Source organism: Brienomyrus brachyistius, chromosome 1 (genome assembly GCF_023856365.1).
Source record: "Brienomyrus brachyistius isolate T26 chromosome 1, BBRACH_0.4, whole genome shotgun sequence".
Classification (NCBI taxonomy): domain Eukaryota; kingdom Metazoa; phylum Chordata; class Actinopteri; order Osteoglossiformes; family Mormyridae; genus Brienomyrus; species Brienomyrus brachyistius.
The window spans coordinates 30,976,761-30,994,397 of NC_064533.1; the positions used below are offsets into that span (position 1 = coordinate 30,976,761).

At 44.0% G+C, this 17,637-nt stretch overlaps 1 protein-coding gene across 8 annotated transcripts in view; it reads right to left on the reverse strand.

Annotated features, from left to right (window-relative positions):
* Positions 1-6,416: 6,416 nt before the first annotated feature.
* LOC125751800 (membrane-associated guanylate kinase, WW and PDZ domain-containing protein 2-like) overlaps positions 6,417-17,637 on the reverse strand; it is a 91,320-nt gene continuing 80,099 nt past the window's right edge. For 3 of the 8 annotated variants that reach the window (XM_049031083.1, XM_049031125.1, XM_049031143.1), the window contains exons 16-21: positions 14,163-14,348; positions 13,759-14,074; positions 13,244-13,439; positions 12,712-12,855; positions 11,891-12,029; positions 6,417-10,146 (exon numbers count right to left, since the gene is read on the reverse strand). In XM_049031083.1, coding sequence (XP_048887040.1) covers positions 9,860-10,146; positions 11,891-12,029; positions 12,712-12,855; positions 13,244-13,439; positions 13,759-14,074; positions 14,163-14,348 — 1,268 coding nt within the window. In that variant the 3' untranslated portion in view covers positions 6,417-9,859. Of the gene's footprint in view, positions 10,147-11,488; positions 11,578-11,890; positions 12,064-12,711; positions 12,856-13,243; positions 13,440-13,758; positions 14,075-14,162; positions 14,349-17,637 lie in introns of those variants that run through there. The other 5 variants (XM_049031103.1, XM_049031114.1, XM_049031093.1 and 2 more) reach the window with 5 other exon arrangements.

The window sequence follows — 17,637 nt, forward strand, 5'->3', positions numbered from 1 at the left end:
CCCCCCACACCTGCCCGTAAGGCAGAAGCACGGCGATCTTCGGAAGTTTTCAGACGGAATTAAGTACTTTGCTTTCTTTCAAATTACGTGTTTCATTGGAATTTGGCATTTTAGAAACACTGTTATTGAAGAACTGCTTTTTGTTCTATATAAATTAAAGGACGGGCATTGCAAGGAAATTAGAAAGATGATTATTATTTTAGTCTGCTTCTTACACGGCAAAATGAATATTTACACTTTTCCCTTAAACCGTCTTTATATAGTACTGGGTCTATCCACCCATCCATTTTCCAAACCGTTTATCCTACTGGGTCATATTTTTATTTTGGGAATTTCTCTGAAATTGAACAATAAGTAGTTTATTCTCTTTCTTTGGACTCTTTGAAAACTAAGTTATTCGTTGTATGTCATGTTCATTTAATAAACTGAAGAGACACAACTGAAACTCTGCCATAAGCTCCCCATTATGATGCAAAGGTTGCTCGTTTGCGTAGTTAAACCTGCAAATCGGAATGTGCATATTTGTCACACTGAAACCTAATAGAATAGTCTCATTCTTTACACAGGTACTTCACGACACCCTCAGATAATCCTGCCCTCCTTTGATAAGAGCAATTTTATCTATTGTATAATGATACTACTATAATCACGAAAAACGCAAAGAAAACAAAGCAAACAATATTTATCCATGACACCTTCCGTACATTAGGTATTTTATCACTTTTGCCTTGCAACGAGCTGCGGGTAATGGACGTTTCTGGTGTTTAAAGCAATGAAGTAGTAGTTAATATATTGGTTTGCGAAGTTTTTTTTTAATATTTTAAATTTCAGGGTGTGGATCATGGCTAAATTGTATTTGTAGCATGATATAGCGCTATCTCTGATTAGTTTGATTTCAGATAGTCATTAATGTTTTAGATCATGGATCATTATTGAGAACTCACTGATTACCAGTGATTTTACATGTTGTCCATTGTATTAATGATAACATCTGTCTATGCTAGGTAGAATTTCGGTTGTTTTGATAAAGAAAAAGGGGGGGGGGTTCTGGTTCAGGTTTACTAAATGCTCAGTCTTGCTGGGTACTATATAGTTCAGGTAGTTGTTTCCCTCTAAATGTGAAACAAATTTAGGCCAACATTCACTTTCAGTACTTCGTGGAGGACACAGCAGTGACTCAGGGCGATAATGCACAAGGCAACTTTTTGAGCAGTGTTGCAGGGCAATGTTGCTTGGGCACTTTCTCATTGATATTAGGCAACAAATTTCTATTCAAAAACCTCTGATAGGCTTAGGGCAAATCTTCGCGATCAACTAGAACCGGATTAATTGCCCTTTGTCTCACCTGGCTGGGAATTGGCTGGTAAAAATTGCTCAAAATGCTGCCCTTCATAGCATCACCTTTAAGATTTGAAAATGACATAAAGAAGAACATTTTTTGAGACAAAAATACCGTGACCCATAGTTCAATTTCCAATATCTACACTATTCTTCACCTTTATATGGCACCAGAGATCAGTGGGCAATTGAAGAACAGAACTTAGAAGGAATCAGGTTTTTAAATGTATTTTGGTTAAAATTTGATTTGCCCAAATAAATGGATTCATTGATGATGATCTGAAACACATACATGGGGATGATGACATTGATAACAAAAGAAGCGTTTTTATTGAATTGGGCACTTTAACATAACAGGGAAAGGGGGCTACCCAAAGCGCTCAAAGTCAGGTGGCCAGCAGACTCACCTACAGTATACAAATTTGTTATATAAATCGAGTTTCTTGCTAAAGTACCTTAGACCCTGATGTCCAGCTCCACACCACGTACAGCTTTATCACAACCCATTACCCATTTCTTATGCTTCCCACCTATCACCCTTTCGCCGCCCTAATTTTACGAAGCCTGTCTCTACTTTAATTCCCCAAATGACGTCCTTATGCTTTCCTCCAAATGGGATTCCTTATACATCTATTAAAGTTCTGCAAGCACCTTACCCGTCATCTGTGATATCAGTGCACAGATCCTGCTCTAGTTGTCGAGGAACCTTTTTCACCATTCATTGCATTATAAAATAGGGATTTCAGCAATGCACATATGACCAAGTCTATTGCCAGCTATGAGGTCACCGAGGACGGGACCTGAAAAAGATCTAAGCTAAATACAACAAGTGCATGCGTAATTAAGTTTAGACTTGTTCTTTAGTGTCTTTACTGAGAGTTGTGAGGGAGGACCTGCATCAAAGAATTTACATGGTAACTTACAATTAAAACACCAATAAAATTAGTTTCCTGTAGATAGCACCCTCCCCCCAAGCACCTAGTGATATCCTCACCCCCCACCCCCTCCTCACTATTTGTCAAACCCTGGCTGTGGTCTAGCTTATGAAATCACTGGATCGTAGCTAATTAATAGATGCACAGATTTCGATATAGGCAGAAACAAAAACACACAAATTCAACCTGGTCTTCATGTGGGATTCTTCTTGTGTCACTTTTCAGATTCACTCATTTCAATTCTCACATAGACAATGTGGGCAGGCGCACAACAAATGTCAGATGAGAGTTTGGCGTGCTGTGCTCGCTGCTCACTGCTCACTGCTCGCTGCTCACTGCACACACAAAACCACGGGAGTCCCTGCCTGAAACTCCACCGGCAACACCAGGCCTGTCACACGGCTTCGTCCAGGAGACGCACAACGTGTAGAAGTGCTGTCCTCACACAAGTCTTCAGGTCTTTGACACCTTGGAAATGCCCCGTAGAGAAGGACCTGCCATACCATTAATACCCCAATGCTTGCAGGGCAGAGGTGGCCGGTTTTTAGCAATAACTGTGTATTTGTGCAGGTATTCATTGCATACCTTGCTTTGAGAGCATTCTAGAGATGCTGACCCAGAGTATGTTTCCATTATCTTTAGGAAACATGCTTCAGGAAATTTACATCCGCCTGAGAAGGGAGAGGCAGATATTCTGCTGCTGATTATATGCAAATAGCCATAACTTCTTAACTTAAACTGTTCTGCTTCATTTTGCTTCACCTTTAATACCTTTAAATATCAACCTTAGTGCTTTCTGTTATTTAGTAATCACTGTAAATTTATGTATGCCAGCCAGTTTTTAGTCGACGAGCTTCTGAGCCGTTCTGTTAGAGCTTCTGTTAGATATTGCAGTTATGGGATCATCACCCTGCGTTACAAAACAGAAAACAAAGAAAGACGTATATGAAGGCAAAGGAGCAAATCTGAAGTGGGCAAAATCTATGTGCCGCGATGACTAGCTGCAAGGTTTACTGTTTATATCCTTTTACCTGTGACTGTTCTTTCATTCAGGTAGAATCTAAAGTGCAGGACGAATCACTAGGTGATTTTATGTGGATGGGTTCAGATAACTTGACAGGTAAGTTCTGTAGATAATTTCGCAATAACATGTACAATAATATTTCAAGTATTAACGGAAAACAAAAACATCCAACATGGCTTCTATAGTATTATCCACTGTATCATCTCATTTGAAGCATTTTCACAGAATGAATGTATTTCTAAGGTAAAATCATAAATGACTAACAGCTGGGAACATTGAATTGTGATTGCATCCAGCTGAAGAAATGAGTTCCCTCCTGGAAGCTTTTGGGGCAGGACAGGGGGAACCGTGAACATGCCAAACCACGTGTACTGTGTGCATGCATGTAGCGCATGTGAAAACGACATAACAGCGAAACAGAGTCATGGTATCGACTAGAATATGTATTGATTCTTACAGGACCTACCAGGCTGTCCTATGCTGAGGACATAAAAGCACTCTCCCGATCTTCCCCTCTATAACATCAGAGAGACCAGGCGTTTTCTGTCTGAATGTGCAGCTCGGCTTGAAGTCCAGGCACCTGTTACCTTGCAACTACACTACTGAAACTCTCTACTAGCAGGATAACCAGCTTGTGCTGTCAGACTGCTGCAGATGATAAAATGCTATACCAGCTTGAATCGGCACGTATGATATTCAATCAGGTTGAATACACTCATATTTCACCCCTCCCGGTTTCTCTTCACTGGCTCCTAAAAGTCGCTCACATCAGGTTCAAGTCCTTAGTGCTGGGCTTCAGATCCATTAATGGACAAAGATCCATCTCAGTTTAGAGGCTCCTTAAGAACTGCATCCCATCTCGCTCATTTTTGGTTAGCAAACCAACACCACTCTGAGATTCCAACACCACGTGAAAGTGTCACTCCAGACATGTCATATGAGTTCTTCTTAGATGGTGGAATAAGAGACTGAACCACATTTGGTCATCAGACTCCCTCTCCACCTTCAAGAAACGCCTCAAGGCCCATCTGTTCCATGAATTCCTCTATTAGCTTGATGTCTCTTCAAATTCCCTCAATGTTCTTATGTTGCACTTCTAGTCATTGAATAGTCATATTATGTTCTTGCTTTCTGACTGGGCATTCATTCTAAGCTCAGCCTAGCCAGCACCTTGTTTTTAATATGCTACCTGATTCACCTGCATGTCACTTTGGACAACAGCATCTGCTAAATAAGAAGTATATGTAAATATAGATTGTTATTCTTGTTAGTTTTTTCCCTTTTTTATTAGGATGGCAGTTGACTTTCTGATTTTTGTTGCTAGCCTGCTGTTCTTTGCCCTGCAGGACGGGTGGAGAACATGTCTTCTTGTTATTCTGTTCCTCACGGATGGTCTGTGTTCTACCCTGTGTTCTATCTGCTGGTCCTGATGCAGGTAAAATTTCCTCTTTGTTGTGGGTGCCCAGGCTGGTAGTGCTCTGTGGTTTGCTGTGGCTCTCCTGGTCTGCATTGGGGGCCTGTTAATTCTCTCTCCCAAATGCAGTGTTAGCTGTACACACAAAGATTATCCTGATTGTACTGGGCGATCTGGAGGGATGAGAGACAAGCTGACCAAATGAGAAGGAAGTGCTGTCCTTATCCAAAAAGCTACTTATTTACTTTACCTGTTAAGCAGGTAAACATTACATCCTGCTGTACAGTATATGTTTATTAAAATTGCCACAAGCACTGTAGTTGTTGCTTATAATAAAGCTTCATATGAATTTCACACATTTTCACTTGTGCCTGCAGAAGTCAACATGTTAGCATTGTTCACAGCAGGCCAGACAAAATAATGGAAACACCACATGAATAACTAATTTTGAAGTAACTCATAATTACAAGCTTAGCTACAAAGATGAGTCATACTAGTTTAAATGCTAATTAGCATTTAGCATGCGTCAGCTACAACAGAGTTCTAGGAATGAGTGCTTTGATATACAAGTTTTCAATGCGACAAGAGGCAACTAACAAATGTAAAAAGGGACAAAATAGTCAGTGCCAGAACTGCAGGTGCATTGGTTAAATTAGTCTCCAAGATGTGACAGCATTTGTCAAGAAGAACCTGCTTCGGCACAGAATGCTGCAGCTCATAGGCAGGGATGGAACAGCACAAAAGCATGGCCTCAGATTTACCGCAGGACTGAATCAGCACCCCTGTGATATCAAGTGAATTTTGAGACGGCAGAATTTATTGCAGTGCCATTGTCTGCTTAATTCCAAGGTCAATGCACAAATATGCATAACCTTAAAGAGTTCAAGCTTCTGTCATGGTTTGGATGGCCATCTTAAGTGAGTTATTATGTGTGATGATTGCTCTGCTTGGTCTTCTAACGGCTGAGGCATATCGTGCCATCTCACAAGACCAGGTGCATCCTATGGTTTTCCCATATTACAGAATGATAATATCTCTAGACACACAAGAAGGTTTTCATTAACATCAGAATGAAATCAAACAATTTCCGTGGGCTTCTAAATTTTATGGAAAGTTCATGGAAAGTTATAGAGCACATTTTCTCCTCCTTCCCCCTCGAAAAAGGAGGCTTTTCTTCCTGAATATTTGTCGAATTTCAAATAGCACACAGTTTAAGACTTGAATGGCAGCATTCCATGAAGGACTTGAGTTGTTCTCAAGGCAGAGGGTAGCCCTGCTCCTTGATATTAATATCGGAGGTATTTCCATCATTTGATCCACTCCACATGGTTACATAATACCTACCTACCTATATTTTTTACTCTGTTCTGATTTTAATATTAGTGTAAATCGTGCAATTTAAAAAAAAAGTGCAATTTTCTAACCCAGACGAACAATTTTGGCCTTTCTTTAAGTAAAAGATTTATGTGCTCCATTGTTCTTTTTTATTTCCTCATTACAGCACCACTTGACTTTCAACATTGTTCCCACGATGCCCGATTTGAACATGTCATGTGTGAGTAAAGGTATTTTAAGCTAAGGTGAAACCGTGTCTGTCAATCCACCATGACTACACACTTAATGGCATATACTAGTTCAGTGGGGCAAAAATCACATTTCACAAGAAAAAGATGAACAATGAATGATGTTTCTGAAATACTCCACACTGTGTTGAGGATTTATTTCACAGTATTTTAGAATAGCATACAGTAAACAAGATTTCTGCAAAAGTTAACATATTTTGAAGGGTTGCATTTCATAAAAATAGTTGCGACTTCCAGGTTTTTTGTTTTGTTTTTTTAAAAAAAACACAGAATCTCATTCATAGAGATACGAGAGCTTTACCGGGTGAACACACAGGGACCACAGCACAGTAACACTGATATGCATGAAGTCCATGTACATGCCGCCGTCGTCCACTGTTTGCTTGCTAGCAATCTAGAAAATGATGGTGGGCGGAAATCTGCACGCGGTCATCTCCGCCTCACGTGAACGCACGTATCACGAGTGTCACGAGTAGCTGGGAACACGCATTAGGAGTATGACACGGTGCTCATGAGTATGTCAGGGAGAGCTTGGGGATGGTGACTCAGTTCGTGCCTGTTGTCGTCCGCTGCCGTAAAAAGACCCACGGCCACCTCGGCCCTCTTTGCTGGTGCTCGTGCTCCTGCAGGCTCTGGGACAATATGCCTGGATGGACTTCCACGTGGAGCCAGTTTCACATTCGCACGAAGAGCAAGTTCTCTCTTCTTCATGAGGAAAGCTTTTCCATGAGGGCCAAAATCTGAATCGCACAGTTTGAGGAAAAAGACCTGCCTCCCCGAGGCAATTACCAGCCACACTGAAGCTGGACTGTGGTTAAACCCACTGCCTGGGTCGCTGATCACAGAAATAATCACCAGCTATTTGGCACATAATGATGCAAAGTCCATTTCCACTCTACTGGTGTGTTGTAAGCACATGTTGAGGATGCCGGTGTGAGAGAAGCAGCCGGTGCCTTTGGGGTGTGCAGACCTGTTACCGGGCTGAGATTCTGATCCAAAGCCAGACCAATCACACTAAAGAAAGCAGGATTCCAATCTCCTGAAGACCTTGGTGAAGATCACACATCTAAGAACGTAAGAAAATTACAAACGAGAGGAGGCCATTCGGCCCATCGAGCTCTTTTGGAGGGAATCTAACTAATAACTTAAAGTTGGCAGGATCTTATCTGAAGTATGTACACGTACAATTGCAATGCAATGGTCACATTATAGCACATACATTTATAACAGAATGTTTGGGCTTTGAATTCCTTAATTAAATTCACATCATAATTGGTTCACCTGCCTTTTCATAGTTTCTTATTCAGACCTTTCACAATCTACTTAAGTCAGCATAAATGGGTCAGAAAACCATGAGTGTTTTTAAACAAGCCTCAGTCCGGTATGAAGGACCTGTCGGCCACACAGTCCAAAGGCACCAGAACCAAGCCAGCTAACTCACAGCACACACTGCTCTGTAACTGCAATATAAGAACAGTATTTCTACAACATCATGAATAAATAAATAAACTACAACAATCTCATGGCAACAGTCTTATTTTAACTTGAATTTGGTAACATACAGGATAACTTTTCTGCTACAAACCTGTTCATTAGCTTAGACATATATATATAATTCTTTTTTAAACGCAAAGTGAACAGGCAAACATCAATATCAGTTCTGTAGAGCTTCTTGCTAAACCAGTCTTGACCAGGAGAGGGAACTAGAGAGCTCCCAGCACACTGCACATTTGCCATCTACAGCCTATCTTAAGAACTCCCAGCACAGGACTCAAACTTGCACCTCTGTGCTCCCATTCCACGCATCCGAGGAACTACTGACATCTACGCTGAGGTGTGATTGTACAAATCAGCAGCATTCATGCTAGACACACTGCTAGTGGCATTAAAGACAGGAAGGTAAACCCTGGATTAAACAAACCATCTGGTGGAACAAAGACATTCAAACAGTTAATGCATTTGAGGAACCAGTAACAAACAAACATAAATTCCAACATCCAAATTTGAGTGCTCCGAGTGACCCGTGCAAGTTCACTCGAGTGTTTTCCACGTCAGTACTCTTTCCCCACCCTTGAAGCGTGACCTAGCCCCTCCCTCTGTAACCCTAAGCCCCTCCCACTGCAACCCTAAGTCCTTCCCACATGGCATCTCTGCCTAGCTTCGCAAATCCACAGGTTCATGCCTATACTACAGTCGCCGACTCCTGACCAGTCCCTCAGTTTAAGGCACTCAGCCCCAGGGGCACTCAGCCCCAGCTCCCATATGATGACCCCTCTCTTTCTAAGACCCTAAGGGCACCCCCACCGTATCGTGGTCTGGGCTCTTTGGGACCACAAAGGACGCACTAATTTATTTGTTTAATCGGACACATTAAAGAGTGGGCTGAAGCAAAAGTCTGCCGTGAGCCCTGCAGTTCGCGAAAATATCTCAACAGAGCTTCAGTCAGCCAAGGACGAAACGGACAGATGGGTCCTCAGCACTGTGCCTTTAGCTTATTGGTTCAGAACTGTCATTAGCACAGCCAGGAATATTAAAATGACTTTATGTACATGTATGTATATTAATAGAATATATCTATACAGCTATATAATCCTTTAAATCTGTTAGCACTGACATGGTAGATCTCTATCTTTGTACAATTTTAAGGCAGAGTTCCAATAATAATCACTGTCCGTTATTACAGCTTTCAGTCTACACAGATGCTGATAAAAAAAGCAACTCTTCAACGTTCTCCCCCTTCATTAAGCAGACTCCTTAGCAGTTAACGCAATGGCCGCTGCGTGTTTTAAGTCTGTGGTGAATTTCGTCAGTGGTGTACGTGGCTCCTAATTGGTTGTTGAAGCAGCTGGTGGTAGAGGTTGGGGTCACTCGTCAAACAGCTCCTGATTAGCTGCTGTACATGGTAACATTGGTATGTTGGCATTTTTTTTTTTTACAGGACTGGATGCTTCCAGTTTTTAAGGTGACTGGTGTAATATCTTAATTCAAAATACAATATAAATAAAAATGACATTTAAAAACAAATGGGTTAATACTTTTTTGCATCTGATGGTGGTCAATGGTACAATGGAAAAGCACTTTGTCAGGATTGGCCTGGCTTGGCTTGGCCCAGTGACAGTTGGCAGTATTTTTTCCAGCATCCCACACTTGGAGCAGAATACCCGGACCGCCGTGTTACTGGACACCCCAGGACTTCTTCCTGTCCGAGTTCGGCTGCTGGAGCTCCTTGTGCTGCCACAGGTGGGAGGGATGAGAGATACGTGGAAGCAGGAGTTCTCCTACACAGTCCAACTGAAGCAGTGCTGCTTGGAAAATTGCTCTGTGCACCTCCTTTCACAACCAAGTTTGTGTTCAAGAGCTTGGTGCCATTGCTAAGCTATGCTCAATTACAATTCTCCCAGTGGGTGGCGCTCTTTCCTCTCCCATGGCTTCCCCTAGACATTTCTCATGCTCTCTTATGTAGCTGGGGCTCCGGGATCATTGCGTTTTTCCATTCAGATTGTGGGTGTTCCTCTGCCATCTCGCATCAATGCCATTGGAGAGTGGTCCTGCCACTCATGGCGTTTTATCCCCTCCCATTCACACAGCCACTCCCACTGGGCTCAGCCGATCTGCCCCCCAACCCAGGCCGACCGTGTCGGAATGAGCCTGCTTTTCCGGGGCTGTGGGGGTACCCCGGCCTGTTCATGTACATTGCCTCCCGTGTTGCCTCCAGAGGGAGCAGCTGGTGGGAAATGGGGGGCGGAGCTAGATAAGATGAAGGCAATGGTATGGTCACAGTTTCAAGGAGAGGAGCTACTTCCGGCAGGCTTGGGGAGGCTGTAGGCTGAGCGTCCCCGGGGGTGGGGCTATCTATTGAGAGACAAGGCAAACTGTTAGTGACACCCTCACACACAGGCACTGCTGGCCCAATCATATGCAGCCATGGTTTGTAGGACAGTTCTGGAAGGGTTGCGCTTCAGAGATCTGCTAAAGCAGGTCAGCACAGATCCTCACTGCTAGCCACCACTGTCGAAACCCACATTTTTGGGTCCAGAATTACTCACCACAAACAAACCCCTGGAAAAATGCATCGACAGCTGATTGCTATTCTCCCCCAGATTTATAGATAGTGGATACAATTCAGGCAAAAATAACAGCAAGCTATGTGATGAACTGTGTCAAATACTGACCAATACTTCTATAATAATGAACATCTGATGGCCATTTACAGATATGCTATGGTCCAGTTTGACTTTCCGTCTTTGCACCTTAAGGTTTTAGGTGCAGGAGCCTAACATTAGCATTAGCTAAACGTATCACTTCAAACAGTTCTGCTCTTCCCCGTCATGCACACATTTTACATGTTCAGTTTCTATGGATGTTAAACTATACTATGATACCCTTAGAATGACATAAGCATGGACCGCGGAGTGCATCCTAACGGGGGGGAGAGATGCATCCATTTGCTTTTGAAAAACTCAGATATAAGGTTCTGCCTCTTCATTTTTTTCTAAATTGTCAAAGCCTGCTCATATACATTCTTTTGCCTCGAAATGCATGTTGGGATTTGGTTGCCGCTGCCGATAACGTAACGTTAAGTAGTCGAAAATACAGATGATTGGTAGATATCAAATCACAATGCTAAGTGAGTAATGAGTATCATTCACCTCACCTAAAAAGCACATTTTTGTTAAAAAAAAAAAAAACAGGTGGATACACTTTGGGCTTTAATCATTAATGCAGATTTATCAGCTGAAATATTTGTCAGTAACTTTTTTTCAAAAGTTGCCCACTGATTCCGCGGCCCATGCGTATAACATCCTATGCAAACCCGAAACATTGATCCAAAACAATTATACACAAAAAAAAATAAAAACAAAATTCCCAGAATGCCACAGTGTATATGCAGGTACATTTAATCAGACAAAAAGTCAACAAAAGTCCTGAAAAGGGAAAGACAGAGAAACAGAAAAACGAGCAGAACAAAGGATTAGAGGGATGGCCCAGAAGATCTAAGGTCAGAAACGCACTGTGCATGACAGCCACAGTATCCTATTTATTCTCACAGGCTGAGGACATAGCAGGACCAGCCCCCATACCCCCATACCTTACAGACATCACCTAATCCCACAAGCATTCAGTAGCGAGAGATGTCAGTACATTGAGACAAATTAGAACAGAGAGGTAAGAACACATGCAGAAGTTTACAAACCGTGTCTTTAGAGTGGCCCATTAAGAAGAAATAGGGGGAGCCATGCTTGTCACCTTTCATGCAGATGGAGTGGTTGGAAGGTACCATTCCTAAAGGGAGGGGAGGAACAGCCTACACCAATCATTGCAGCTAGGCCATAGAGACTAAGACAGACAGTTACACCACTGTTAGTCCGGTAAAGGAAAGTTAATGTTAACAACGTAGCTTGCTGACAGGAAGAAACACTAAGTTTAAGGTTAATTAAACGGACATGCTAGATAAAAGATCATATTAGCTTAGCGTTATTAAAAGGTTTTAAGCCACTAGACCAGTGTTCCAACTTCAGTATGTGTGGGTTACCACAGAAAAGGACTTGATCCCATCCTGTTTTGAATCAGTCATGTACCCCTGTGGGGCACCCACCATGATCAGGGACCTGCCCCGTGCCCCTCTTCAACAGAAGTCGCACCCTGCGACCCCCGGCCCGAATCAACTCGATGGCTCGGGCGTGGGTCATGTCGCGTGTGCTCTCCCCGTTAATCTCGATGATCTGGTCCCCGACCTGTGTAGGGTACAGCAGCCGTGTGAGCCGAGTGCTGAGACAGCACCCAGCAGAGACTGTTAACCTACGCGTCGCTAAGGCTAGCAATGAGTACAGCCACTCATTACAAAAAACTACCCGTGCTGGAAGCCTGTCAGTGGGGGTAAATACTACTGAAAAGGTGATTAACAAGATATGTGTTTACTCAAGAGAAAAGTACAAACAACATAATATCTGAAATATGAGTACAAAATTTATAGCAACAAAATTTTTTTTTCTAGATGGGCCAGACATGCACGGTATTACATAAAAATTTATATATATTTATATATTTCAAATCAAAAACGTCATATAAAAATCTAAACGACAGTTCATAAAGCTAATGAATAAAAAGTACAAAGAAAATATGTCAGTGAGTTCTTTACTAAAAAGGTGCCACCTTTACTGACAGGGGGCGAGTTTCCTGAAGACTTCTTAATGCTACGTCGTTTGTTCTTTTACCACAGAACGACACAGTGTTAAGGCGGCTTCAGGAAACACCCAGGAATTCAAACACAAAGCTATGACCCCCAGCATTCCAGGGCAACTGTACTGTATTAACAGGCAGTTAAGGATCTGAGCGAGCAACGTTAACGGCGACCAGTGAAATTCAGCGTGGAATTCTGGGGTCCTGCCTTCAGCGCAGGCGGCCAAGCCAGCTCACCCTCATCCTCCCGTTCCGAGTTGCAGCGCCGTCCTCCGCCAGCCGCAGGACGAACAGGTCCATCTGGTACTCCCTCCCCCCACGAATACTGAACCCGAAGCCCTTGGCACTCTTCTCCAGCTCCACTGTGAAGTAATCGAAGGCCTGGCGAGACAGACACGCGGCAAACATGCGGGGCATCAGACGAATGCCAGAGCCAACTTAAACGTGACAAACCGCCATGTGACGCCTCATCCTTACAACTCATTCAGGGACGACACTTGCGGGGAGGACGGTAAACAAGAGAGACGACCATACTGAGGAGCCTAGGTGCCTCCTGTGATAATAAAGCCTGTAACGGCAGAGAACATGTGCAAGCAATGGAAAGCATATGTGAATGAAAGGATTGCTCAGAATGACAGGAGCTTATAAAACTCATTTTCTTTTTAAATTCGCAGGAGGGTTACCCCGATCGGGATAAATTGCCGACATTGTTTGTGTATAGTTTGCGAATAACGATGTGTTAACCTGTAGCTTGAAATTGTGTGATTACCTGTGGCTGTCTGTAGTCCGGAATAGGGAATTCCCGGGAATCTGGGGAGAGCTGTCTGTAATCTATTAGGGGTGGCTGACGGTAATCCACTACGGGAGGGTGTCTGTAGTCCACAGGTGGCTGTCGGTAGTCTGTGAACAGGGGCTGCTGAATGTCAGGCTTGACATCTTGCCTTGCCTTCACCTCCGATCTGTAGCTAACAGAAAGTCAAATTAAAGAAGACCTTGACGAGGTACATGTGTGCATATTCAAATACACACAGACTGCCCTGGTAAATTCTCCAAGTCATTTCTGCAAATTAATTTATCCAAATAGCTTCTTCATCACCATGAGTTCGCAAATCCTGTTGAGCTATCTTTATGTTATTACAGAAGCCCTGTGGTTTCCTGTATTTTGTGAGCACCTGCAATAGTAATATTACCCGAGTGCCATTTGATCATTTCAGAGATGTGTGATGTCATATCATTTCAGAGATGTGTGATGTCTACTCTTTGCTAGCTCTGCCATTGCCATACCTGCTATCATGGCCGTACATCTGGGACACGGGAGACACCGGCTGATTGGCTATCTGGCTGATGGGCTGATTGGCTATCTGGCTGATGGGCTGGTTGACTATCTGGTTGATCGGCTGGTTGGGTAGCTGGCTGACTGGTTGGACGACCAGTTGGCTGACGGGTTGGACCACCGGCTGGGTGACGGGTTGGACCATTGGCTGACTGACCGGCTGGACCCCAATCTGGCTGACGGGGCTCTGCTGGAGAGCTGGGCTAGGCTGGGAAGCCATGGGGCTCTGCTTCTCGGAGCCCGGCGCAGAGGGAGGACTGCTCAGCTCTGTGACAGACACAGCAGCACACAGCTGTCAGAGATACATGCTAACTGGCGGACCTCAGGTGCAGCGGCCGTGTCGGAACCTGCTTGCCTTCCTGAGGGACCAGGCGCAGCGTGACGCTCAGGCCTGCGTCCTTGATGAGCTTCACGATGTCGGCATGTGGCATGTCAATGATGGACTGCCCGTTCACAGCCAGGATTCGGTCCCCCACCTTCAGCTTCCCGCAGCGGTCAGCCGGGCTGCCCTCGATGATGCGGCCGATCTTATGGGGCACGGCTGAGGGGGAAACACACCGATGTCAAGTTCAGAGCTGACCCTTAAGCACTTTATTATAATTAGGGGTCCAAGCAGCGTTAGATGCTGGATCCCTACCGTTTTTAATATTGTTTTAAGTGGACAGCAAATTGATATACATTACTGGCAGAAGTCTTAGGCAGTCATAGAAAACGTTTAAATGTTTTTCTGGGTAGTAAGTGTATATTTGCTCATAAAAACACAATTTAACATTTGAATATATGCAAACGAATCGTAACGCCATAAAAATAACAAGAATTTCTTCTGCTCTGCAAAAACCTTAGAATGGACAAAATCAAGCGCCCAGACACCTTGCCCAGAACAGGGATACTGGACCTGGGGGCTCACTGATGGGCGCCTGCTGGTGAGGCCATCACCCATGGCATCCAGTCGGGCACAGATTAAATGAGCTATGAGACTGTTCTCCTTTGGGCCCATCACCCACAGAAGAAGGGGCCTTTCCCCAGTTACCAAAATAGGCTTGAGGGACATGGAACTTAACCTCTTTGGCAGAAGCCTGAGCTAATGTGGGAGGTAATGTGATATCATCTAGATTTAGTTAGGTTCCCCTCAACACACAGCATGGGCTCAAATCAAACTCCTGAAGGAGAGATGGGGTCTATTCCACTTTGGAGTTGCTCTGGCAGATTTGAGTTTACTCATAACACCCTGGTTCGGTGCTTGTACGTTGGAGCTCACTCCAGTGAACAAGAGGATCACCTCCCATTGAATTAGAGTTGGGGGACGGGCTCTGACTTATCTGTGGTTAGAGGATCTGGGTTAGCAGAGCTGCAGGTATAATGTTGTTGGGGTCACGGCAGCTACCCCTAACCTGAACCCAGGTAGTTTGTGGGACTCCAGAGGCAGCTAGCAGGTACAGGTAGGCTAAGCAGAGTGTAAAGCAAAAGTAAAGCAAAATTTCGGGTTCAGGGGGAGTTTGCTGAGACCATGGGAATGACTTTTGCTCTGCCTGAAAGTACAAATATTCTTTATACCGTCACGCAACTCAGGGTTCATGGGAGTTTTACTTGTACAAAAATGTTCTGAGAGCAGAAGAAAAAATGGTTGAGAGAAATAACCAATCAGATTGTAGAGGAGGTGGGTCCAAGCAACTAGCAGAGGCGGGACAAACCAATTTGACTTCTTGGTCCCACCTCTTCCACAATCTGATTGGTTAGTTCTCTGAACTAATCATTTTTGCTTCTGTCTTCAGAACATTTTTGTGTAAGTGGAACTCTCACAAGCCGACAGAAGCAGGGCTTAACTGGAAATATAGTTGGGCAGTGGAAGGAGCACCAACTGACACCGTTCTTAGAGGAACTGGAGTTGGTGGACTTGCCCATCACTAGGGCTGCGGTCACTGAGGTAGTCAAAAAACTCTTCAGTGGCAGGGACTGCACTACCCTCCATTGACCAGCTGACAGGAAGAAACACTAAGTTTAAGGTTAATTAAACGGACATGCTAGATAAAAGATCATATTAGCTTAGCGTTATTAAAAGTTTTTAAAGCCACTAGACCAGTGTTCCCACTTCAGTATGTGTGGGTTACCACATACAAGGACCTGATCCCATCCAGTTTTGAATCAGTCATGTACCCCTGTGGGGCACCTTAACTACTGGTGTAAGAAGCTTCAGTCTATAATTCTGGATGCTAGCCATCCCAGCCACAGACTCGTCACCCCCTTTGCAGTGTGGTAGTAGGTTTTGCAGCATCAGAGCATTACCTGATCTGTTTTTAGATTTAATAACCCAGTAAGGCTACATGACAAAGCATTCCTGTTGCACAAGGCCAATAAAGATCTTGAACACTGCTTTCGTTCCCAGACTCTCCATAGGAGCACCCTAGCCATTCCATGTGTTTGTTAAATTTCACCACCACCTCACTTAACTAATTAAGTTAATTAGTTGAATAACTTGATGAGGTATTGATTAGCTAAACATGGTACGCTACTGGTCGAGTTAACAAATACAAGGTAAACACTGATCAGCCATAGCATTAAAACCACCAGCCTGATTTTGTGTACTGTAGGTCACCCTCCAATGAAGCTCTAAGCCATCAAGGACTCCACAATACCCTCTGAAGATGTCATGCGATACCTGGCACCAAGACATTAGCAGCTCCTTTAAGTTAGGGTTCCCCAATTCCGGTCTTGGAGAGCCAGTTTGCAGCACAGTTTGCATATTTACCTGCTCAAACAGAGCTATTAAACCTGGGAATTAGCTTATTAAGCTGTGTTTGAGCAGGTAAATATGAACTGGGGAAACCTAAACTTAAAGGACCTGCTGCTAATGTCTTGGTCTGGTTGCTGTATGTTGCAAGGTGGGATCTCAATGGATTAGATTTGTTTGTCCATCACAACCTCCAGATGCTTGAATGGATTGCGATCTGGGGAATTTGGAGGCCAAATCTACACCTTGAATGTTCCTTAAACCATTCCTGAGCAATTTTTGCAGTGCAGCAGGCCGCTTCATGCCGCTGAAAGAGGCCATAGCCATCAGGAAAGTACCATTGCCATGAAGGGGTGACCTTGGTCTGCAACGATGATTACGTAGGTGGTACATGTCAAAATAACATCCACATGAATGAGAAGACCCAAAGATTCCCAGCCGAAAGTCGTCCAGAGCATCACACTGCCTCTGCCGACTTGCTTTCTTGCCATAGTGCATCCTGGTACCATCTCCTTCCCAGGTAAAAGACACACACACCCGGCTGCCTACACGATGTAATGAAAAGCGTGACTCATCAGACCAGACCACCTTCTTCTATTGGTTCATGGTCCAGTTCTGATGCTCACATGCCCATTATAGATGCTTTCAACAGTAGATGGGGGTCAGGGAGCAGCATGGGCACGCAGACCAGTCTGCGGCTATACAATACCAACAGCAGCAAGCTGCAATAGATTTCATGTGTTGGCACCTTTCTATCATAGCCAGCATTAACCTTTTCAAGAATTTGTGTTACTGTAGTTCTCCTGTGGAATCGGACCAAACGGGCTAGCCTTCGCTTCCCATGTGCATCAGTGAGTCTTGGGTGCCCATGACCCCATCTCCGGTTCACCGGTTCGCCTTCCCTGGACCACTTTTGGTAGCTACTGACCACTGCATACCGGGAACATCCCACAAGACGTGCTTTGGAGATGACCCAGTTGACTAGCCGTCACAATTTTGCCCAAGCCAAGGTCCTTACGATTGGCTGTTTTTCCTGCTTCCACATAATGTCTCCAGTGGTATCCATACTTAGATAATCAGTGTTATTCACGTCACCTGTCAG